The following is a 23974-nucleotide window of genomic DNA, read 5'->3' as shown; positions in this document are numbered from 1 at the left end:
CGCGCCCTATAGCGCGGTGCGCCCTATGTGTTGTAAGGAGGACGTAGTAGAGAACACCATGAGAACGTTAAAGGGTGAAGTGTGGGCGTTGATCGTATATACTGGGACAATCGCACATACCTGTATAAAAGAACAGGTATGTGCATTATGCAGGACATCGTTGTTTTAACAACCCTGAAAATGGCAAAGAGACACGCTTACGAAGCACAGTTTAAACTGAAGGCCATCAGCTACGCGGAGGAACATGGAAATCGAGCAGCGGCGAGAGAATTTAAGATTAACGAATCGATGGTTCGCAAATGGAGGAAGCTGGAAAACAAGCTCCGGCAGGTCAAGAAAATGCAGCTGAGTTTCTGCGGACATAAGGCGAGGTGGCCCGAGTTGGAGGAAAGACTCGAGCGGTGGATCATCGAGCAAAGAGCGAGCGGGAGAAGCGTTTCGACGGTCACCATTCGGCTAAAAGCAGTTTCACTAGCTGAAGAGATGAACATTGAACATTTCCAAGGAGGTCCGTCTTGGTGCTTTCGTTTTATGAAACGGTGCCATTTTTCCATCCGGACCAGGACTACGGTAGCGCAGCAACTTCCAGCGGATTATAAGGAAAAGCTGGCCATCTTCCGCTCCTACTGCAGCAAACACATCGGCAACAAAAACATCCAGCCCAGCCACATCACAAACATGGACGAGGTCCCGCTCACTTTTGACATCCCGGTGAGTCACACTGTGGAGAAGAAGGGGACCAGCACGGTAGCGATACGCACAACGGGGTATGAAAAGTCTTCTTTTACTGTTGTGCTTGGCTGCCATGCTAATGGACAGAAACTGCCGCCTATGGTGACTTTTAAGCGAAAGACTTTGCCTAAAGAGAAGTTTCCAGCAGAAATCATCATTAAGGCAAATGAAAAGGGCTGGATGGATGAGGAAATGATGAAAGACTGGCTGAGGGAGGTGTATGTAAGGAGACCAGGTGTTTTTTTCCACGCATCACCATCGCTGTTGATCTGTGACTCTATGCGTGCCCATCTCACAGCCGATGTGAAAAAACTTGTGAAGCAAATGAACTGTGAGCTTGCTGTCATTCCGGGAGGCCTGACAAAGGAACTCCAACCGCTGGACATCGGTGTGAACCGCCCGTTCAAAGTAAGGCTGCGAGCGGCCTGGGAGCGATGGATGACCGGTGGAGACCACAGTTTCACTAAGAGTGGAAGGCAGCGCCGGGCGAGTTACGCCACAATTTGCCAATGGATTGTAGATGCTTGGGCTAACATGTCTGCTGGCACTGTTGTTCGAGCTTTCGCAAAAGCCGGCATCGTTTCCGAGGAGCCGCACGGCACGGAAAGTGACTCTGACGGTGAAGACAGTGAACCTGGCATGTTTGATGGAGATTTAGCGCAGCTGTTCAATTCAGACACAGAGGATGAGGACTTGCATGGGTTTGATTGATGATAAAAATGTGAGTACCAAACTTTGTTTTGCTCCTGCTTTATTTTTAAATACGCACACTTGTATGCTTGTGTGTTGTTGATGATGACGATTACCGGCAATAGAAATGTGAGTAAGGTACCGAATTCAGGTTTGCTCCCGCTTTATTTTAAAATACGCATACGGTACTTGTATGCGCCCTATGGTCCAGTGCGCCTTATGTGTGTGTTAAATACAGTAAGGGCACACATAACTGAGACTGCGCCTTTTAGCACAGTGCGCCTTATGGTCGTGAAAATACGGTAACTGCCGCCATTGCTGGAAACTGAGCAGGGCTGTGCTATGAATTCTGGGACACAGCTTCTTCTTCTTCTTCTTCGGGGTTTAACGGCAGCTGGCATCCTTGTACATGCAGTGCTGCCATCTTCTGTTTCAGTCCGTTATTACACTCTTAAATCCTACTACTTATTTCTGCGTCTTTCAGGATCTTACAAAGCTTCAAACGACGCATCGACTATTAAACTAGTCGTTGACGATTTTGATAGTCGACGTAATCGTGACTAGTCGACTAATCGTGGCAGCCCTAGTACATGAGTCATCCAAATATCTCAACCCGTGTTTTTTATCATTGTGATGACATCTGTCCTCTGCTTGCTACCTTCTCCAACCAACCTGTCCATAGCGAGCTCTCAAACTTTGGCTGAAAAATGTGGAAACTTTTCTTTCCTGTTCTTGGGTGGTTGGTGTCACTCATGGTGAAAGGATTGCTCAAATAAAATGTGTACTTTTAAATTTCAGAGCCACATTTATGTCTGCCTCCCTTTTCTGTGTCTCTCCCTGATGCAGACAACACTACCACCTTAACATGGAGCTACATGACTTTTAGTAAAATGTTACATTTAAAAACTCACCAGAAGTCATTTTCAAACAATTATAATTTGTTCTTGTCATTTAAGAACATCATCACCAACAGCTACGTTCACCCCATTGCAGGGCTCCTTACAAGGGACTGTTCAGGCCTCCATGGAGTGCTGCACAGAGGCTCTGGACTTTACACATAAGGATGTTGTGTTAAGTCTGGTACTGAACTATACGTTTTGTCCTCTCTGCCCCACAGAGTTGATTCTGTTCATGTGGATGTTTTCAGTTGCAGAAACGTCTCAGTGACCCACACAGCAGCTTTTCCACACCTCCCCCTCCTCTCAGTGGCTTTAGTCACTATAGCAACCACACCCCACAGCTGTGTGGTGATGTCACACTTTCTCTGTCATCATGGCTGATCCTGTAGGTGTGTATGTAGGGGTATTCCTACACTAGCTTTAAAACAGAGTAGCACAGCTGTATTATAGTCCATACATCCAACAAACAGCATTCAAACCTTTGGTGACTGGCCAGGTGTTACAACCTTTACAAAATAATAGGTCATACATACTCAAATTAATAGGGTTAGGGATATATATATATTTACCTTAGCATGAGGCGCCTCAGCATTGCAGTCACAGACCTTACTCGTGTCACTGGTGGGTTATCAGTGTGTGGGTCCGGGCCACAGCGTCTGTGGCAGAGGGTGTTTCACCGCTGCTGTTTGACCTGGCAGAGCTCCCACAGATACGTGACTCACCGTCGGTCAGTTTAGTGATGATGACCGTTTATAACACAGGCTCTTATACACTTCCTTTCCATATATCACATTCTTAACATCTCTGTTCAGTAGAGCAGGGCGATATGACCAAAAATATTTATCACCATATACATTTGAAAAGTTGTGATAAGGATATAACTGAGGATATAATTGACACGAGACAAAATACTTTACAACTCCACAACTTTATTAGTGCAAAAAAAATCAATGCATTTTCACTTAAACAAGCAGCTGTTTATGTGAATTAAAGTTATATAAAAATTAACAGTGCAAATACAAACTCCTCGCTGACAGTTTAACCAAAAGGCGTTTCCAGTGGAAACTGGCCGACACATCCTCAGCATAACCATGTATAATATCCACAACACTTAAAAAGAGGTTATACACACACAATACGGTAATATTATGTTGAAGCACAGTACGTATCACTCTGCGAGGCTCCGCCTACGATAACCGTAATGCTCCGACAATCCATCAAGCGGTGCGGCTTCATAGCTTAGCAAAGTCGCACTAAAACATTTGACAGATTTTCGAGCGCCGTGCACATAAAATCGTTTCGAGGTCAGTAAACACAACCAGAGTTCATACATAAGGCACACGGGGTTATAAGGGGCTCTGTCGACTGTCAGAAAAATCAAAGGACCAGCCCTACTGTTCAGTTTTAATAAATATAAATGACATAGGCAAACCTCACAGCAGGCCTGTCAGACCTATGGCCCAATTACACAGTTATATCTGCCCTGCGAGATAATTTCATATGTCAATTATTAATGTCCCGTCAGTGTGTGGGAGCCGCGGGTTCAGCCCTGCTGAGAATCAGTGCAGGCAGGGGTGGGACTCGATTTCAATGAGCACACCATGTGGCCAATCACATGTAACGACAGACTGGGATCATACCATTATGTGAAAGAGTCAAAGGGGCAGACGTTCCAAAGACAGCACTGTAGTGGTACAGGCCAGGTACACTGGGACACGTGAAGAGAGCAGCTTCTGACTGCAGTGATAACGGGGATGAGCTGAGCGCAGGGTTTCTTAGGAGCTGGCTAAAATGAAAAAGATTAAATGTACAGTTATTGAACGTCCCGTAAAATAAACTACATGCAGAAGTGTGTGCATGTTACCACACAAAGTCATTAAGAAATAAACGACTACATGACAGAAAAGTTTCTACTTTACAAAGTTTATTTACGACTACAGTGTAAAACCCCAAAAACCTTTTCTGCTGTTTTCCAAATGTGTTCATGATAACTGAAGAGTCTTTGTTTGGCTGTCACAGCAGCTTTTTCTTTATCATGTAGAAGAACATTAAACAGACTGTGTCACAGGGATGTGGTGACCTCTGACCTCGGACTGACAGACTTGGCAAAGGAAAATGAGGAGCATGAAGTAGGCAGTGAAAGGATACTGCTGATACATGAACGGGACAGTAAGTGCTGACTGTGCACTGATGAGCAAAGGGAGAAAAACGCCACACTCTTGTTGTGTTTGTGGCCTCATTTATATCTGTTCTTATAAATAGCAACAAATGTCTAAAATCAGCAGACGTCTGCAACGTTCTGGTTTATTTCCCACAGAGTCCAGTCAGCCCTGTAACTCCCTCTTAAAGGGATGCATGGAAGTTAGTGAGTCTCCATCATTAGAAGAACTCCATATTGTGCTTAGATCCTGCATTTTGGGATTGTAGAGCTCCACGACTCTGTTTGGAAAGCCTTACAAAGACACCACAATAAACAGAGGCCTGTTTGCTTTCTGCTTTTGTCCTTTTTGTCTGAACAGTGTCTTCAGCTCAGATTCATCTGCTGTAGTTGCTCCCTGTGCTCTAAGCTTTTCTGCTCCAGTGCCAATAGATGCGCATGTGTTAAAGACGGCCTCTGTTGTTCAGAGAGTTTGCCTCATCCTGATGTGCTCTCTGGGGGCAGAGGTTCACCCCCGGCTCTCTTCCCTTCCTTTGCGAGGGCCATTTGTGAAGGTAATGCACACATGGCTGGATCCTCTCCTACAGCTCTGAGCAGAGAGACGAGCTCCAGCAAGTCAAGGTAGATGGGATCAGGCTCATGGTGAATCATAATGGCTTCATTTCACAAACTGGTTTTCTTTTGGTCTCCAGTTAAGCTCAGCTCCAGTTGGACTTGTGTACAAGACAGACTGTATGCAGCAAACACAGCTCATAGAAGGCAACACGCACCTCTGACTGAAAACTCATTTCTGTATTGCAGTTTGGTCAGTGTCGTCCTGAGGTCAGTCTAAGCTTGGCTGCAGCTATAATTATTTATTTTCCTGGACTTCTCAAAGGCCACAGAGAGGCTGCATTCAGCCCTGTGTTTACTGATGGCCCGTCGTCTCTGATGAAGTCGTCTTCAGGATCTGCTGACAGCAGATCTTCCTCTTAAACTACATGTGTTTGAATATAAAGTAATAAACCACTGCCACCCTCCTGTAGAAAGCTGATGGACACCTATCATAGTCTCGTACTAAAAGTGAGCACCGAGGCTTTGTGATTGCTTCTGCAGACATTTATGAAAGAACGGCTCTCAGGACCAGGGATGGGATGGGTTTCCATAACTGCTACATCCAGGCCTTGCATCACCACGAGCAGTGCAAGCCACCAGACACAGTGGTGTGAAACAAGCCACCGCTGGACTGTAAAGCAGTGGAGACATGTGCGAAATGATGCTTCTGACAGTGTGACGAGCAGCACCTGACTGCACTGTGCTGGTACGGTGCGCATTCTTGTAGTCGGCTCTTAGTTTCACTCTCGCTGCTGCAGCACACGGAGACAGCTCCCAACGCTGTGGGAAAAGCTTTCAGGTTCAGAGTGGGTAGTGGTCCTTTGTAAATATGCTCTTAAATCATTTTATTGATTCATTTTATTTATTGTTCATCACTTTGATCATTATCTGTTGTGTTTAAGTGTGTGATATAAAAAGCTAGTGTGTTGGGGACCCTGCGGTGCTCACAGACTGAAGTCTCATTGTTGTTCTTTGGTCGGGTTTTGCAGATTGACTCTAAAAACACTGGTGGAGGTAAAAATGAAGAAGAATAGATCAATAATAGGGAGTGTGGAGCCTCTTTACCCAAATGCTAACCTATTCTACTGTTAGCACACTTCTCTCCCTGCCTTAGCAGTGCCTGTATCAAAGATCTTCCACCCCCCTCGTCTTCCCCTCACCATTAAGTAAAACACAGGTCATGTTAATTCCTCATCGATTTATCGGCACAGCTGTTTGCACGAACCATCATTTGGAGTCTGGGGAAAAACTGTTTGCTCCAGATCATGACAGTGATAAAGCCTTTGCAGAGGACCGTGTGCCTGATTATGTGTGCCTGCGTTGTTTTTCAGAGCTGTCAGATGTTGAACCCAATATTTTCCTGAGGCCTTTCCTAGAAGTCGTGCGCTCCGAGGACACCACTGGACCAATCACAGGCCTCGCTCTTACCTCTGTCAACAAGTTCCTGTCTCACGGCCTTATAGGTAAGAAAATCCTTACCTGTATATGAAAGTGACCTGGTTTCCAGATAGTAGTGGAGCGGCTTCATGTGAAGACTAAACATGCTGATGAATGCACTCGATTCTTAAACAAACCCAAAAACCTCATGCCCAGGATGAGAAAGCATCATTTCCCAGTTTAATCACATTTCCTTCAAATGGTAAGACTGGTGTGGGAGTGGTTCTAGGTCTAATATTAATAACAGGAGGGTTCCTGGTAATTAATTGAATAAATAGCAGAAAAACAGTTAAGCATGAGGTCAGCCTCGGGGGAGGGGGTCAGACGTGTGTGTGTAAGAGCCATTTAAAGCATGAATTACATTCTTCAGATTGTGTGTCCGATGTTGTCATGTGTCTCACACACTGTTGGGATAGTGGCTGACTACAGTGGGCTAGCACCAGCAGCCTCTTTTTTCTAGGTTAAATCCAGGACGAATGTGGCTGTGGAGCCTGTGTCTGTGACTTGGTTCAGCAGATGAAGGAATACGAACACCTGGCTGAGGTGACTTTCTTTATGACACCGAGAAGAGAGGAAACCACCTTCAGGTGAAGTCCAGGAGCGCAGTCGGCCCAGGAACATGTTTCTGTTCTTCATAGCTGCTGCAGAATGAACCGAAGGTCGCTGCCATCGTTGGCCTCATCAGGGAAATGTGGCCCAGTGTCTGCCAAGTGTGAAATGACGATGCATCACCAGGTGTTGGTGTGAGCAGCAGGGTCTGAGGCAGCGTGACGGTGCTGTCAAACAGCTGTAGGCACCCTGTTAGAGAGCTGCTGGGAAACTGTCTTGGTGCTCGCTCCTTTACATTGAAGCTTTCTTGTGAAGGATGTGAATAAAACTGAGGAGCAGCTTCAGTCGGTGCAGAGCTGCAGGGCAGTCGATAGACACGTTACAATGGACAGATGCTGAGTGAACACCAAATGAACCTCGTGGTTCTGGAGCTCCAATCCCAGCCGTCTGTGTTTGAACTGACTGTACTCTGAGCAAGTAGAAGATAAATGGACTCAAACATGACCGTTCCAGTCACATACTGCCACCTGCTGGCCACACAGACACCACCGAGTAAGGCTTTGGTGGATTTCTGTTTTCTGGATGCAAGTTTTCCTCACTGAGCGTTTGCCTGTGAGTCTGTAAAGCTGCCTGCAGTCAGACAGGCCTGTCAAAGTGCAGAGAGAGAACTGCGTAGGTGTCACACAAATATGATACAAAAAGGTCAGCACACCGTCAGGCTACACTGGAATACAGTTTAATAGTGGAATAGTCTACAGACATCTCGGTGGAAATGACTGTAAGACGCACACATTTTAATTTTACTTAGAGAGCAGTGGCTCCTCTCTGTGGTCGGAGGTCTTCTGGCAGAGTGAGAGCAAACTAAGCCTGGTTGTTGACAGACATCCAGAAATGGGGTCTATTCGCTCTCATCTTATTGCTCATCTTTCCCCCTCTGCCCCTTCTTTGTTTTCTCAGAGTCTCCTGTAGTCAGCAGTCCCACACTGTGCTGCTAGCAGCCGCGTGGTCACTGGACCTCACAGGGCTCAGAGCGAGGCTCAGCCGAGGCTTAGGCTGCAGGGACTGCCAGAAGAGACGAGCTTAGAGTACAGCTGAAGCCTGCCTGGGGCCGAGGCTGGAGTAAACTCTTCTGTTCTTAATAAACTGCCTGCTGTAATGAAACAAAGTGTCACACAGGGCCATTTGCTGAATCTCACAGTCAGAGCATTGAAGAAAATGAGTGTAAATACAGTCAACTAGCTCTTTGGACACATGCTCAGTGTGTGAAAAGCTGATTGTAGTTCAGCCCCCGCTCTGTGAACCACAGCTCATAGTTAGCAGAGCAGCATGGTGTGCTGTTAGGAAGATGACCAGGTGAACAAACTGCTCAGGAACAGAACGAGTATAAATCCAATAAAGTAAGTGTTCCCTGTGTGTGGTTTGTCATGCAGAGTGCAGCTCGAGCTCTTTTTGTGCGTCCCTGCCTCTGCGCCCACTCTGTTACGCCACAGAATGTGTGTGTTTCTGGACCACAGACTCGACTTCATGTGGCAGCTGTTTCAGCCCCCTGTTGACTTTGCAGCCCCCCCCCCCCCCCCCCCCCCCCCACACACACACACACACACACACTGAGCCTCTCCTTTCCTCAGTGTTATTTTAAACCCCCCCACCATAGCCCACCTTTGGACACCACTTGCCTCCGCTCTGTGCCAGAGGAAGGATTAGTGTTTTCTATCACTTCTGACTCTCTGCTCGATCCCCATGTGGCTCCAGTTTCTCCATGTGGGTGTTGGATGTTTCCAACATGACCTCCATGGTTGTTGTCGCCCTCGACTCTGGAGGGATGTCAGCATGACTCCATCTCCCTGGACTTTTCTGAAACCAGTTCTCAGCCTTAAACAAACCACTGACTCTTGTTCTCCACACCATCTGTCAAAGAGCAAATTCCCAAGAAGTGTCTTTAACTTTAATTACATATCATGTAGTAAACACATGTTCAGAGGGAAAGGTTGTGTCAGAGTGTTAATGTTGACAGGCTGCATTGTTGCCTCGCTGGGATAGTCCTAATCCCCCCCCCCCCGCTTATTAGTTAATGAATTGCTGCTCGTGAGGATGGTGGGAAAGAAAAACAAGATGGCTCAGCCACTCTGGTTTCAAAAACACTGGGGCTGTTGCTCTGACAGGAGTCGGTGGACGTAAGCTGTTTGTCCAAGCTTACGTTCAATAAAGGGCCACATCTGGTCTCTAGATCCACGGTTTGAAGCACGGTGTCGATGGATGCTGTTTGAACACGTCTTCATAGTTGCTCATTGCCACCACGTGTTGGATATCATGGCTCACACTGTATTTATATCACCGCTGAACATCTGGCAGTCACTGATTGGAGGAAAAATGCTCTAACTGTAGAACTACGTTAGTTTGTCCAGTTACCTTTGAGACTGTGTAAAGTTAAATCCTAAATGGTTCATGCAAGCAGAAACTCTGCACTTACTTCATGTCACAGTTTAGGATATTTATACATATGTCTAGGGTTCCTAATGTAATGTCCTTTTTGAGTCTTAGGTATTGGAAGCCTCAGAGTTGAGACGGGAGGCCACATCAGTTCAACCGCCTGCTTGGTCAAGTCCTATAAAAATCTAAAAGCTTTTAAAATGATGTTCCAGATTTAAACATTGTTTTTAATTAGGAAAGAAAATGTGGTGAATGCAGTACCTACATGCCAAAGGCAGCAGTCACTGACCTCACTGCAAACACATGGATGTGATGGTGGACAGCGCTCTACAGAAGCAGCATTGTTCCTGTCCTGTCAGCACATACAAGCTTCTTGAGCCTTCGGTGCAGCGTACACGTGTGCCATGGAGTCACTGCATTATTTTAAAGCATTTTCAAACATATATGCGACACTTTACGGTGCTCTGTGCTACATCATTTTATATGCTTGTGGTGTATGCCACATGTTCTGCAGCAGCAAAAGTAATAGTTGATTATTAATGAAGGAAATCTCAAGACTGGCCATCATAAGTTTTGAGATGACTGAATCAAGTCTTCCTTTATTCAGCCAGCTGTGCGAAAGCTCAAGATGAAGACGATGTAGGATAAGTCCAGTCGAGCTGGACCTCGTCGATGAACACGCGTCTGAGAGTCAGCTTCTCTTCGGCGCCCCTTCAGTGACGACAGTCTGACTCTTTGAGAACCTTCTGTTTGTTGTCTGTTGGCAGATGCTAGCCACGAGGCAGCAGCGGAGGCCATTGAGAACATGGCGGACGCCGTCACGCACGCTAGATTTGTAGGAACAGACCCGGCCAGTGATGAAGTTGTCCTTATGAAAATTCTACAGGTATGCCCCGTTTGTTTGGTCAGCGCTGTCACTGCCAACCACAGTATGCATGTTAGTACAGTTGTACCTGCTGCTTCAGGTCCTGAGGACTTTGTTGCTGACACCAGTGGGAGCCCACCTGACCAACGAGTCTGTTTGTGAGATCATGCAGTCCTGCTTCAGGATCTGCTTTGAGATGCGTCTAAGTGGTAAGTTTATTTGAAGCTAATTCAAGGAAGCATTGCATCCTTATTGGAAACAGTTTGATCAAGTTTTACTGGCACATTCCAGCAGCTCCTTCACAACACGGCTCCTGTGATGCAGTGTTTATCCTTTAATGCCTGTGAAATGGTACTCAGACAGGCTGGGAGTGAAGGATAAAGCTAAAAGAATAAGAATATTAAATCATTCTGACCCTGAGGACTCGACATTAGGTACAGTGTTTGTGTGAGATTAGCCTCACACTGATAACAGAAGACATTTTCACATCTTATTCATCTTATTGGACGACCTGTTCTTTGGCTGTACCGCCGTCTTCTGTGAGGTTCTAGTCCAGTCCTGTTATTTACATAAAAATATCAAATTATGTCTTAAACTGTCTCCACCCAGAGGCGTCTCCTCTCTCACACAGTTTTTGGTTCTCATGTCTCTAATGTCTGTGTGTGCAGAGCTCCTCAGGAAGACGGCTGAACATACACTGGTCGACATGGTGCAGCTGTTATTCTCCAGGTAAATAAATGACGGGGTTGTGTTGGTGGTTTGTTGCAGAAGGCAAGCTGACTATCTTTAACATAAATGAGGAAGGTTGTAAGACAAACACTCTCGTTTTGGAACTTAAAATAAATGTCCATAGTAAGTTTGCCAGAGATACAGGTTAGCACCTCATGGCAGGATATTCAGAAGAGCCTGGAAAGTGGAGGCAGAGCTTTGTGAGCTGTGGGCTCACTGACAGGCTTTGTATCCACATTAAATACATGATCACACGTTCAGTAAGATCTGTGAGAGAAATGCTTATTGTGTCTTAAATGTTTGTCTTTTGACCAGAACACTCACCACAAGCTGTTGTTACCTCAGTCTGTTTCTTCCAATGTAAGATTCTGTATATGAAGTTTGCCAAGTTTATTCTGATATTTGAACAGCCAGCGCTGCTCCCGACAAAGGGAAAACCAATCCTGCAGGGAGACCTACCTCGGCACTTGTGAAGCCAAAGGGCAGTTTTGCTTCACCATATTTTCTAGTCTTTGGCTTAGAATGAAGTTGGTTTGGAAACATATTCAGCGATGCTTCATCTCCTGCTTTGTGTTTCTGTGGGCGCCCATGCTAGCAGTGTCCAAGCGTTTTGTTTTTCCCCCCCCTTTTCATTCCGCTCCCCCCCTGCATTGGCTCTGCGCCCCCCCACTTTGGGAAGGTCTGGTCTAATCAAACTCCCCTCTCACTCACTCACAGCACCATCGTCCACACCATGTGTTCAGGAGTGCCAGGCACATGTGGTCACAGACAAAGGGATGAGCCACTTGAGCTGCATGCTGTATGATCTGCATATAGATAAAGCTGCTCTCTGATTCAGCAGCAATGTTCCAGCCCCTATAAATATTAAACACACACACATCACGCACTGAGAGTTAGCATTGCCAGCAACGCCACATAGAAGCAATCAGCAAAAGCATGTCTGCTGATGTGAGTGAAACCGACTGCAGCTGGATAACAAACAGAGCTTAAATTAAAGGTGTGATTTGTTTCACCTCCTCCCTGATGTTGTGCATTCTTAACTAAGACTATTTGACATGGGGTTTGTCACAAAGCACTAGCTTATCGTCCTTTCGGTGAAGTCCAGAATTAGTTTTTGCCGAGGTTGTTGCTGTTTGCTGCCAGTTCCTCTGAGCAGTCCAGTTGTTATTTGCTGCCTGGATTCTTGTTATCAAGTCCTCTTACAAGACTTGACTGTGTTAGCATAAATCTCACTAACAGACATTTCAGCACACGAGCAGGTGCAATGAATGAGTCTGGACTTTTACTCTATTGTTCTCATCCTGCACTCTCGCACACACAGACACACATACGACTCACAGCTCATTTCCTTCGTGTTCAGCCCCAGCCCCCCGCTTGTCCACAGACCCCAGATAATAGAGATGTGAGTCTGGGATGCCCTCCACCCTCACCCACCTCCATCAGAGAGTAATGAGCAGCAGCTCAGTCTTAGATTGGCTGCTGAACGTATTAAGCATGTTAATCTGTTGGACCCACAGATCATCCAATAATCGTGCTTACAGAACAACACTCTATTAACGCTGAGCTAATGTCAGGAGAAGGCTGCTGGCTCGCACACACTGTGTGTGTGTGTGTGTGTGCGCGTGCGCGTGTGCGTGTGTGTGTGTGTGTGTGCGTGTATGTGCGTGTGTGTGTGCGCGTGCGTGTGTGCGTGCGTGTGTGTGTGCGTGTGTGCGCGTGTGTGTGTGTGTGTGTGCGTGTGTGTGTGCGCGTGTGCGCGTGTGTGTGCGCCTGCGTGTGTGTGTGTGTGTGTGTGTGTGTGTGTGTGCTTGGATGTTGATGAGCTCTAATCTCATCATTTTCTAGCGAAGCTTTAGCTTCACAGAAACCTGGTGACACACTAACGTACTCAGTTCAGTTCTTTTTTATTTCAAACATAGACATTCACCAACGTTTCATAGAATCATTCCATACAGTTGTATGTGATGCCTTACGTTTGTGGCTTCACTGAATGTGCTGACACTCTTAAAGTAATATTTCCTCTTAAGCAGCTTATGACAGGCTCTGTGTTTAGTGCTATATGTTTTTTCTTTTGGGGTTTTTTATTATTTATTATTGTACTTTTGTAGAGTTTTAATCAAAAAGTCGTTGTTAGTGTTTTGGCTTTTGGTTCAGGGCTAAAGGATGCACTAAATAACTTTAAAGCAGTGTCCGTGCAGGAGCCAGTTACCACCTCTGGGCCAGTATACAACAGTTATTTAAAGCCTCTGCCTAAATAAACAGGGAGGCGTGAACTTTTGGTTTACACGCTAATAAAGGAATGGCACAGAATTACTGCTGTGACTTCAACAAATCAGTCACTGGACACTTTTCCAAGACTACCAGTCAAATTTGATTTAAAAACAACTTTAATTTGTTTTTCTTTGGCTCTGTCATGCAGACACATTACATTTGCTGTAATGAGCTGTTAATTAGTCATCGATGATTTTGATAGTCGACGTAATCGTGACTAGTCGACTAATCGTGGCAGCCCTCTTCGACAGCCAACATCCAGACTGACGGCGAAACCAGTAGGTCAGCATTCCAACATTCGGAAGAAGCAACTGCTATCACAACTAGAGATTAACAATGTACGATATAAATGCTACGGCGAAGAGGAGCCAGGACATCAGGCGGGAGATATCATCATCCTCACCCTCCAAGATTGGTCCAAGATCAAGGTGGTGTGGAGGGAAGCTGGGGAACTGTTAGAGCTGGAGAAAGGTGTGATGAAGAATACCTTACCTTCCGTGTCTTAGGCCTTAGAAACTGCCAAGCAAAGCATGGCCTCGGCTTACTGCCTGAACAGGTATACCAGAGAAGGAAGTCATGAGAATAAACCAGCTGTTCTCCACTCAGCCATCCAAGGTGTGCTCTCAGTGGCAGAGTACATAATGCACAGGCACATGGCTCAGTACATGAATACGTCAGTACAAGAAAGTCTACAAATGCCTCATAGATCCTGGAATTCCTAGAACACCACAAGATCAACAGGACCCTGATGGCGAGCAACACTAGAGGCCTACTTCAAGCACACAACGCTATCAAGCGTGGGATGCGTCTGTCCTGTGCAAGCCTGAACCCTCTCAGTGAAACAGCAAAGATACTGGAGTGGCATTTGGACTGGAGACGTGTAATTGGATGATAACAAAGAGGGAAGGTAGTCAGAGCTCAGGCTATCATGTCTGTGTAGGTCCTCGATCAGCCAGGTCATGATAATCGAAAGAGCTTGGGAGGAACAGTGACTGGACTTCTTTGAGTTTCTTGACGAGGTTTCATCTGAGAAGCTTCTTCAGTTCTAAGAGGAACTGGTGGAGAGATTGAAGCTGTCCTTTAAGAGAGCCATTGATCATCTGCCCAATCACCTGAGCCAAGGTGTGAAAACAGGTGTGGGTCAGTATCAGCCGAGGTTTTGGATGAACCCATTGGGAGACCTAGCCCCACCCTATCACGTGATTTATCGATATCAAACGACCCAAGACGTGAGTGGACATCAAGGCGTCTGGGACGGGACCTTAAACCTGGATTAGATGAGCTCCGTAGATTACAATAGAAATTGTCATGAAAATAAAGAAAACCCATTAAATGAGAATGTGTGTCCAGTCTTTTGACTGTTGGTGTGTTTGCTTCCATTTCTAATTCACTTACATCATCTAAGATGCACAGCGTGGGCGAGGTTGGTGATTTATGTCCTAGACTGTAGATGGGATGTTGTAACATGTTCATGTCTCTTTACAGACTCCCCCAGTTCAAAGAGGAGGCCAAGAGTTATGTTGGTGCTAACATGAAGAAGGTAACATGGCTGAGATTGTGAATGTGTGCTGCTTGCTGTCATCGTGCTTTCTCTTATTCTTTGTTAATCTTCCGTCTGAGTCCGTGTCCTCCCCCTGTGCTTGTATCCACTTTATTATTTGTAACTATTAGTTTTCTTTTCAAGTTTCCTGTACTTGGATGTGTCCCTGTTCTCCTTCCCACAGACCCTACCTGTCATACTGGACTCTGAGGATGTTATTTGTGCAGAGCAGCATAGAAACACAAGTCAGAGTGGGCTAGACAGGGTACTTAACTGGCAGGGTTAGCATGGCTTCTTGGTGGGAGTGCATGAGCGCATGAGTGTTAAACATCGGTGGTTTTAAGGATGTAGTTGAATCAAACATCAGCATCTCAACATTTCTGCAGTATCCACCAGTGAGCAGCACAGTGGTGCTGTGGTGTAGACTGTAATTACATGTTGTAGTTGCACTAAGTGATAACAAGAAGAGTTAACAGTAGAACTAGCTACACTCTGGCTTTATCTATCAGATGCTGCTCTTTTATTGCACTGTTAGAGATGACATTTGTGAGTCCTTTGTACTGTATATGCAAAAATAATTAGGTGAGTTTTCTCCTTGAGCCCCTGAGAGGTGTTAAAGCCGTGACTGTGGTGCTCTGTTCGCCTGCTGCTGACTGCTCCTGCAACTTCTAATGGCAGTTTTTATCTGAAGCTCATTCTTACATTGCACCGGCTTTATGGGCAAAATCACTTTACAGCTTTAAATGTGTAAATCTTTTATATATTCAGTGTAATTAGAAGATCTGTCACATGACTAAATATGAAGACGCTTTGAGCTTACAGGTAAATTCAATCCCTGCAAACACAAGTCAGATGCAGGTTAAAGTAAACGGCTTCATCCAGTCAGCTGTGCTCACCTCTATGAAAGCCTGTTGTGGTTCAGTCTGGACTTTCTGTGAATGTCCCTGCCTCTGAAGCACTGACTGGTACAGCACTGTACACCACAACAATGACCCTTGTTTGTCCTTTGAGCTGCTGGTTACGTGTCACGTCACATATGTGTATTCGATGCAGATTGGGGTGTTCCCAGAGTTTTAGCACTTGTTGCTTCTTGCATGGTCTGCCTGTCCACTGACACATCTGTGCTGGCTGCTCTTGGTTACAGCCTACAGTGACTGTGCACTCTGATCCGGAGCACTGTTTGCACTCCTCCCATCGTGCATAGATGTGTATGCTCAGTTGTGTTATGTGTTGGTCCCACTTATCTGCTGATAATGTTATCCATCACTAATCACGGGCCTTGCCTGCTCCCCTTCTCTTCTGAGGCTTACAATATCTTGTGGAAAAACAAACGTGTGCAGGTAAGGAAGATTACTCTCAGTATTTAGGCTAGGGCAGTATATAGATTCTCTCCCAATAACCTTTGACTTACCCTCGCTACCTTAACCTCTTTTCCTTTACCTGTGACCTTGGCAAGATGGAGGCATGACATGACACAAAAACAGGAAGCAGGCCTGCAGATCCTGCTGGTCATTGTGTGACACATAGCAGTCTATGACTGTGTAATACTCACATCTGGATTATCATACTTCACTTTAAATGATTGAATTCATTTGGGCCACACAGCTGTTGGATTTCATGTGCCAATATGTGTCCCAGCTGTTAGCAGATAGCTTTTTTTTGTATGTGTGTTTTTCTTTATTTAAAACAGACTTCCAACTATCCCAAGTGTTAAATAAATAAATAAATAGTTAGAGGATGAAAACCTTAGGGAATATTCTTCCAGCAGAAGTCTCTTCCTGTTCTTTTTTGACTCTTTCTCATAGTGGGGCAGGGCTATGCGATCTGCATACAGGGTTCGTTTCATATTCTGTTCAGTGCAATAATTTTCATTGCTTTAGATGATGGTTTGTAATAGTGCGCCACAGGAGAATCAGCCAGACAAGTCAAGGAGCTCGTTTCTAAACTGTAGCATGAAAAGAGCAGAAAACCGTGCTGTGCAAATTATGTGGCAAGTAGACGCCAACACAACAAAGCTGCACTAGCTAAGCGAGAGTAACGTGCGAGAGTATGGAGACAGTTTACCAACGAGACGTCGTCAAGTGCTCAGATAAACCTGAGACGTTAGAATGACCTTCTCCCCGCAGCACGCCATGTAATAAAGAGTCACTAATACAATAACGTCCATTACAGCTTGTGTAAGTTCTACCAGCATATATAAATCTGGTTTCAAAGCACTCCACTCCAGGTACACAGCGCCGGCTGAAGACATGCCACACGAGTCCCGGTGCCTCTTGTGTATTACGAGTGTGTAAATGATCTGGATATAAAGAGAAGTGAAACATTGTCATTGCTCAGTGATGATGGATCAGCTGACTCACTGAACCACTGTGTTTCCTCCAGCTGAAGATGCGTGCCGGTGGCATGAGCGAGTCATCTAAATGGAAGAAACAGAAACGTTCCCCGCGGCCGCCTCGGCACATGGTCCGTAGTTCCTCCGGTCAGATGGAACCAAGCCAGCCCAGCACGCTCAACAACAACCTCTCGGGTAGGACGCGCTGTCGTAATAATGGACTCAGCCGTCTGTAAGCAGAGCTTGGCTTTCAGGTCTTTGGTGGAGCGCTGTATGACTGGATCCTGTGTTCTCAGGTGGTGTCCCGTTCATGGAGGAGGGCTTGTCCAATCCCAGCCTTCCCGTCTCAGACAGCTCTGCCTCATCTATCTGCAGCCCAACAGCCACTGACAGCGGCCTGGACACCTGCTCAAAAACTACTTCCAGGGAAGACCTTTCTGACCTGGATCAGTGCAGCTCTGCATCAACCGCTGGTGCAGCCATTGCACTCACAGGGACTGAGTCTGGCTCTACAGATGCACAGGTGAACATGTTTCTAATGGCTCTTGTTTACATTTTCGGCTCCGTGAGAGACATTGTATTTCCTCGCTTCTCCCTGTCCTTCTCTAATCTCTTGTGCTGCTCCTCTTTCTGTCTAGTTTGAGGGCCAGCAGGCTGAACCAGCCCCGTCAGCCTCAGTGGAGTCCATCCCTGAGGTTCTGGAGGACAAAGACTCCATTACAGAGCAGTCAGACAGTGCCTCTGTCCATGATATGGATTACGTCAACCCCAGAGGCGTCCGCTTCACACAGTCCACGCAAAGAGATGGTAGGATCCAGCTGAATTTAGCAAGAAGGGCAGAAGATGATCTGAGAGTTCCATGTTTCTGTGACGCATAAAGAAAGCTGTAGAGTGGTTCTCTCTAACCTCTTGTCCTTTTGCCTCTTGTCTGTAGGAGCATCCCTCATCCCGTATGGCCTGCCGTGTCTCAGAGAGCTGTTTCGTTTCCTGATTTCACTGACCAACCCTCATGACCGCCACAACACTGATGCCATGATGCACATGGGGCTGCAGCTGCTGACTGTAGCCCTGGAATCAGCACACATCCCTAACTACCAGTCCTTGTTAGTGCTGGTCAAAGACGAGCTCTGTCGACACCTGTTCCAGGTAAATTAAATGTAGATGATGTCGTTGCTGACAGTGAGGAGCAGTCCTCGTCAAACCCGCGGTCTTATTTTGGTAACTCTGTGCTGATCGGAGTCTTTTTAGCAATTATTGGCTTTTTATTGAACTAAAGCATCTGGTCCAGGTTCCTTACTGAGACGGCTAAAAGTGTGCACCATATATTTGTGTTTCACTGCTAATGACAGACATGACCGGAGTGTTTTTAGGTTATAAACCCAGAGATCTCCTCTTAACCTTCTCGGCTGATTTATCTGACCTCAGATGGACTGATTGGTTCTCTTTGTCGAGGCCTGAGTCCTCTGCAGGGCAGTACGCTGGTGTAGTTATGAGGCCTTGCTGATGAAGTACCTCATCTGTGTTCCAGCTGCTGAGTGTGGACCGTATGAACCTGTATGCTTCATCCATACGGGTTTGCTTCTTGCTCTTTGAAAGCATGAGAGTGCACCTGAAGTTTCAGCTGGAGGTAGCTGTTCTCATTGATCCACACTCCTGTCATTCAGCTTTCATAGTGTTAGTCCCTGAGGACCTGATGGCCATGTCTCTGTTTGCTCAGATGTACCTGAAGAAGCTCATAGACATCATCACTTCAGAGAACATTAAGATGCCCTACGAGATGAAGGAGGTGGCTCTGGAGGCACTGGTCCAGTTATGGAGGATCCCCAGTTTTGTCACTGAGCTCTACATTAACTATGACTGTGACTTTTACTGCTCCAACCTCTTTGAAGACCTCACCAAGCTGCTGTCTAAGGTAACCCGCCCTGAAAGGCTTGCTAGTGATGAACAGGCCCTGGTTACCTTTTTGTACTGAGAGCAGACTGCTGCAGTTGTTCTGTTTGTATGTATTTCAATGGCAAAATAATAGAAACCAGTTTTCTGTTAGAAGAGGTTTAGAGCGTCCTCCATTTCTTCTACTCCTGAGTGTTTGGCTCTGACACACTGGGCACCACTTGAAAAATATTAGTGTTTTAGGTCATAGGAACAACATACAGGTGATAACAGAAAGCAGATTTGCATTGATCTCCAAACCAGCCGTTTCACTGCACCACCGTCCTGTTCCCCATCGTCCACTGCACATGTCAGCTGTTTTGGTTGCCGTGCAACAGTGATGTTGAATCAATGTATAAACACAGTCTCGAAAACTTGGGCTGTGTAAAATGTAAATAAAAACAACATGCACTAATCACATAAACTCATGTTATTCACATGAGAACCATGTTTTGTGTGAGTCAGGACTGCAGAGAGCTGTCTCCCAACAGGAGGAGGAGTCCTCCGGCCAGGCTCCTCAGCTTGCAGGCATTTAAAAGAAGAGAGGATGCTGCACAGTGGTACACATGTGGTCAAATAGTCCATCAACTTCAAAATGACCTCAGACGAAGCTGCCAGAGATGATCCAAGTGAAGCAGACAGAAACAAAAGATCAGTCAGAACAGAGCCAAACATGTCCAGTCGTAGGAACGCTAATTATAACACTGTATTCACAGGTAGTATTATGTACCTGGACAATAGACCGTTTGCAGGCTAATATTCTGTAGATTATGATGTGAGTATTATGTGAAAGTGTTTTTTCTTCTGTGGCGATAGAACGCGTTTCCCGTGTCGGGGCAGCTGTACACCACCCACCTCCTGTCACTGGAGGCGCTGCTCACAGTGATCGACAGCATCGAAGCTCACTGCCAGGCCAGGGTGCTAAGCAGCATAGCTCAGCAAGACCAAGCAGAGACTGCGCTGGCAGACGGAGAGGGTGCAGCCAAAGCTGAAACAGACTCTGCAGCTGGTATAAGCACAGATAACTTCACACCTCATAGATGCAGCTTGGGTGTCATTTTACTGTCTTTTTCACCTTTGTCATGTGATTGAATAGCACACACGTTGGACATGGACAGCTTCAGTAAAAACATTTCCCTTCTGTTTACAGATGTTAGTAGACTTGGCAGTACCAATGGTTTGAGTCCCTCGCAGCCTGAAAAAGCACCAGTGTATCCTCCAACCAGTGGACATCTAATGGCCGAGAAGATGAGGCTGGGCAGACAGGATCAGGGAGACGGCGACCTTTGTGAGGCCTCCGTCTTCTTTAAAGTTTGTCTAAGCGCTGCGTGGAAACTGTTCAGCTGAGACTAACAGAAATTCTTTTCTCCAGCTGAGAAGAGAAGTCTGAAAAAGCCTCAGCGTTTCTTGTCCTGTTTACCTGATTCACACGAGCTAATGGAAATTAGAACAAAGAAAAAGGTATGTGGAATTCATTTAATGAGAGTAACGTAAAGAATAACATCTGCAGCGTTTCTTGCTGTGTGTCAAGCTGCTGATCACAGGTACGGAGCAGTTTAACCAGAAGCCCAAGAAAGGCATCCAGTTCCTCCAGGAGAAAGGCCTCCTCAGCAGCCCCATAGACAACAACCAGGTGGCCCAGTGGCTGAGGGAAAACCCCCGACTGGACAAGAAAATGATTGGCGAGTACGTCAGCGATCGGAAGAACCCGGAACTCCTGGACAGCTTTGTGAAGTAGGCTTAGCATCCTTTCATTTCAACGTGTGCTCTTCACAGGCGGAGCCGTGTGTGTTCAGGAACAATAACCAGTAATGCACCGTGTGAGCAAACAATAATCTGACTGGTTTCTTTTCCAGCACATTTACCTTCCAGGGGCTTCGTATTGACGAGGCCCTGCGGCTCTACCTGGAGGCCTTCAGATTACCTGGAGAGGCTCCTGTCATTCAGAGACTCCTGGAAACGTTCACAGACAACTGGCATGTAAGGGACACGTCCTACAATTCATTATTACTGCAGGACACAGCAGGATATCAGGCCACACGTGGTCTAGGCTGCGCTTGAGTCAGAGATTAAGTCATTTCACTCTTAGTTTGAATACTAAAGCTAAAAGAAGGCTGGACACCTGCAAAGGTCATAATAAGAGCGTGATCAGAGATGAAACAGACCTGAGAATGAGCATCAGCTGACTGCTGTAGCAGGATCGGGCACAACAGTAATAATGTGATGATCCCACTGAGGTTTAGATTCCTATCAACCTCTCACTTTAGGGCCAATAGGGGTTCAGGGGTTTGTGGATTGGGTGGTGATCTGAAGGTCAGCGCTTGTGTGGAGAAGGAGCCTGAGCCTAGGATACAGAGCCTGGTATACTGGTTTCCCCCAGTTTGGCGTCTGTATACTGGGACTTTTCCCAGTGGACGAGGGGGTTGCTTTCCTCCAGGTCAGGGAAGCAGGTACTGAGCCTCGTTTGCACCGATGCACCACTTCAGGTCCCACAAATAAAAAAGCTTTAACAATGAGGCTGGAGACGTCATGTCGCCTGGGTGGTCCGCTGGACCTCACCCCTGGGTGGACGGGGTTCGCCCTGAGGTTCTCTGGACCTTGTAGGGCTGTCTTAGTTTTGCATGGAAGATTGGGACAGTGTCTCTGGTATGACTGGCCCTTTGCTGCAGGCACTCCCTAAGAGCTTGGTGTGCATTACCATTGGAGTCATTGCTCCTGGTGAAAGTTGGCCTGTGCTGCTCTTTGTCATCGGTTCTGTTCAGAGCATTGATGGATACGATCTCTCGGCACAGCCAAGTCGTGGAGGGGCTCTGGCCTTAGTATCACATCTCTGCTGTTCACAGCTGATGTGGTTGTCTTGGCCTGATACGGCAGTAAACTGCAGGTAGTTGCAGTCAGTTAGGACAAGTGAAATGGAACAGTGACAGATTGTTGATCACAGGTTGACGCCGTGTCTGCAGTGATGTGGACACTACACTGTTACGGTGAAAAGCCTGAAAACGAAGCTGTTGATTCTGTGGTCAGTGTATGTTCCTGCCCTCACATATGGCCACAGTGGAGACTGACTGAAAGAGTGAGATCACAATTCAATTCAATTTTAGTTATATATACATATATAATCACAACAAAAGTCGCCTCAAGGCGCTTCATAGGTATCATCCTCCTCTGTCATGTCTCGGCTCTCCCTTGGTTGTTCTGAAAGCTCCAGTGTAGAGTCACTCATCTGACTGGGATGCCCCCAGTTTGAGTGTTTTGGGCACATCTTGCCTCAGGATGTCTCTGCTTAGGCTGCTCCGCCTGATATCTGACCCATTATAAGTGGCAGAAAATGGACAGATGGATGCTGTGTAGTTTGATGTGTCCATCACAGCTTGCCTGAACAGTGTGCTTCAGTCACTGGAAGGACGGTGCATGTGTCTGAAAGCAGCTATGGGGGGAGTTCCTACAATGGTCTTCCAAGAACTGAGCTGTTAAGTGGCAGCACGGTGCTGCAGAAAGAGGAGGCAGCCTATGGAGCCTGTGCCAGCTGTCACAGGGCAAACGCAGGCATGCAGCCGAACAGCTCGCCAGTGGCATCAAACAAAAGACTGATAATGTGCATATACTCTTTTATTCTATTGTTCTTTGGCTAATAATGTTACCACTGGGAAGACTTGGATTATGTAATTATCTAGTGTCCCCTAATAGACCCTAATCCCAGTGCAGTGCATTTATAATTTAATACTTTTACTCGTTCCAACATACCTGGAAACAAACTCGGTCACATTCACATGTTTCACAGTCTGGTCACAACCAAGCGTGTTCATCACAAGGTAACTCCACTTGTAAGAGGCGGCCCTCAGTATTGTGGTCAACCCTGCAGATTGTTTAGATTATAGCAGTGGGATGACATAAGTGTCAAGACAGAGTCACATATAGAGTGTGACAGGCAAAGGACAAACTCCACAGGGGAAACATTTGACGCCTCAAAATAGCAGGAGGAGCCATGTGACCTGGAAACTATTCCTAGTAATGTCCCTTTTTTTTTTTTTAGGCCAGCCGCACACAGGAGTAGGCTTTGAAAGAGAAGATGATTCATTCTAGGCAGTGACACTGTAAATGGGTTTTCCACTGTGTGGGGTCAGTGTGGTATCAGCTGAGAGGTGAATCTGGAGGTCAGAACACGGGGAGTAGTTGTAGTGTGCCATAGAGGCACAGCAGCCTCTGTTTGTTGTGTGATATCTGGTCCATGCTCTGTGTTTGTAGAAAGTCAACGGCTTTCCTTTCATGAGCAACGATGCTGGCTTCGCCCTGGCCTACGCTGTCATCATGTTGAACACTGACCAGCATAACCACAATGTCCGCAAGCAGAACATCCCCATGACCGTAGAGGTAAGTGATCACACACCTGTGTGCGGTTGTGAAGCATGAACTACTCGTGTCAGTTTGTGTAAATGGACAGCAGTCATTCCCCCAACACTGGTCTGAAAGGATATGCCTCCGTAGCACCAAGAACGGAGCTTTGAAATAAGATAACACGTATACGAAGCGTTTGAGATTTATTATTGTGGAAGCCCAAACATGGCAAATGTCACCGGACAACACCGCTGCAACAGGAGCGTCGAACAGGACATAAAAACAAAGAGCTCAGTAAGAAGCTTGAATCTAACATGATGGTTGTGTTTGAGTGTCACAGGGATGGTAGTTTGAACCTCATCAAACCAGACTCAACTGCCAAAATGTAACCAAGCAACAATGGTAACACTGGGATGAACTACCAATGTGATGGGAAGATATATTCATATGGTCTACTAATGATAATTACCTAACCCGAATGATT

General features: G+C 46.2%; 1 protein-coding gene across 4 annotated transcripts in view; it reads left to right on the top strand.

Moving 5' to 3' along the window:
- The window catches only part of gbf1 (golgi brefeldin A resistant guanine nucleotide exchange factor 1), a 78846-nt gene that overhangs the window by 35393 nt on the left and 19479 nt on the right, over positions 1 to 23974 (top strand). For 2 of the 4 annotated variants that reach the window (XM_040033835.1, XM_040033834.1), the window contains exons 4-21: positions 6405 to 6536; positions 10257 to 10375; positions 10455 to 10563; positions 11023 to 11083; positions 14840 to 14894; positions 16199 to 16234; positions 17277 to 17421; positions 17523 to 17749; positions 17865 to 18033; positions 18161 to 18372; positions 18755 to 18853; positions 18944 to 19138; positions 19972 to 20164; positions 20306 to 20443; positions 20528 to 20616; positions 20687 to 20889; positions 21012 to 21135; positions 23401 to 23526. In XM_040033835.1, coding sequence (XP_039889769.1) covers positions 6405 to 6536; positions 10257 to 10375; positions 10455 to 10563; positions 11023 to 11083; positions 14840 to 14894; positions 16199 to 16234; positions 17277 to 17421; positions 17523 to 17749; positions 17865 to 18033; positions 18161 to 18372; positions 18755 to 18853; positions 18944 to 19138; positions 19972 to 20164; positions 20306 to 20443; positions 20528 to 20616; positions 20687 to 20889; positions 21012 to 21135; positions 23401 to 23526 — 2432 coding nt within the window. The remainder of the gene's footprint in view (positions 1 to 6404; positions 6537 to 10256; positions 10376 to 10454; positions 10564 to 11022; positions 11084 to 14839; positions 14895 to 16198; positions 16235 to 17276; positions 17422 to 17522; positions 17750 to 17864; positions 18034 to 18160; positions 18373 to 18754; positions 18854 to 18943; positions 19139 to 19971; positions 20165 to 20305; positions 20444 to 20527; positions 20617 to 20686; positions 20890 to 21011; positions 21136 to 23400; positions 23527 to 23974) is intronic. The other 2 variants (XM_040033837.1, XM_040033836.1) reach the window with 1 other exon arrangement.

Source organism: Simochromis diagramma, unplaced genomic scaffold (assembly GCF_900408965.1).
Source record: "Simochromis diagramma unplaced genomic scaffold, fSimDia1.1 OVJJ01000176.1, whole genome shotgun sequence".
NCBI classification, from domain to species: domain Eukaryota; kingdom Metazoa; phylum Chordata; class Actinopteri; order Cichliformes; family Cichlidae; genus Simochromis; species Simochromis diagramma.
This window is presented reverse-complemented; position numbering and strand designations above follow the sequence as displayed.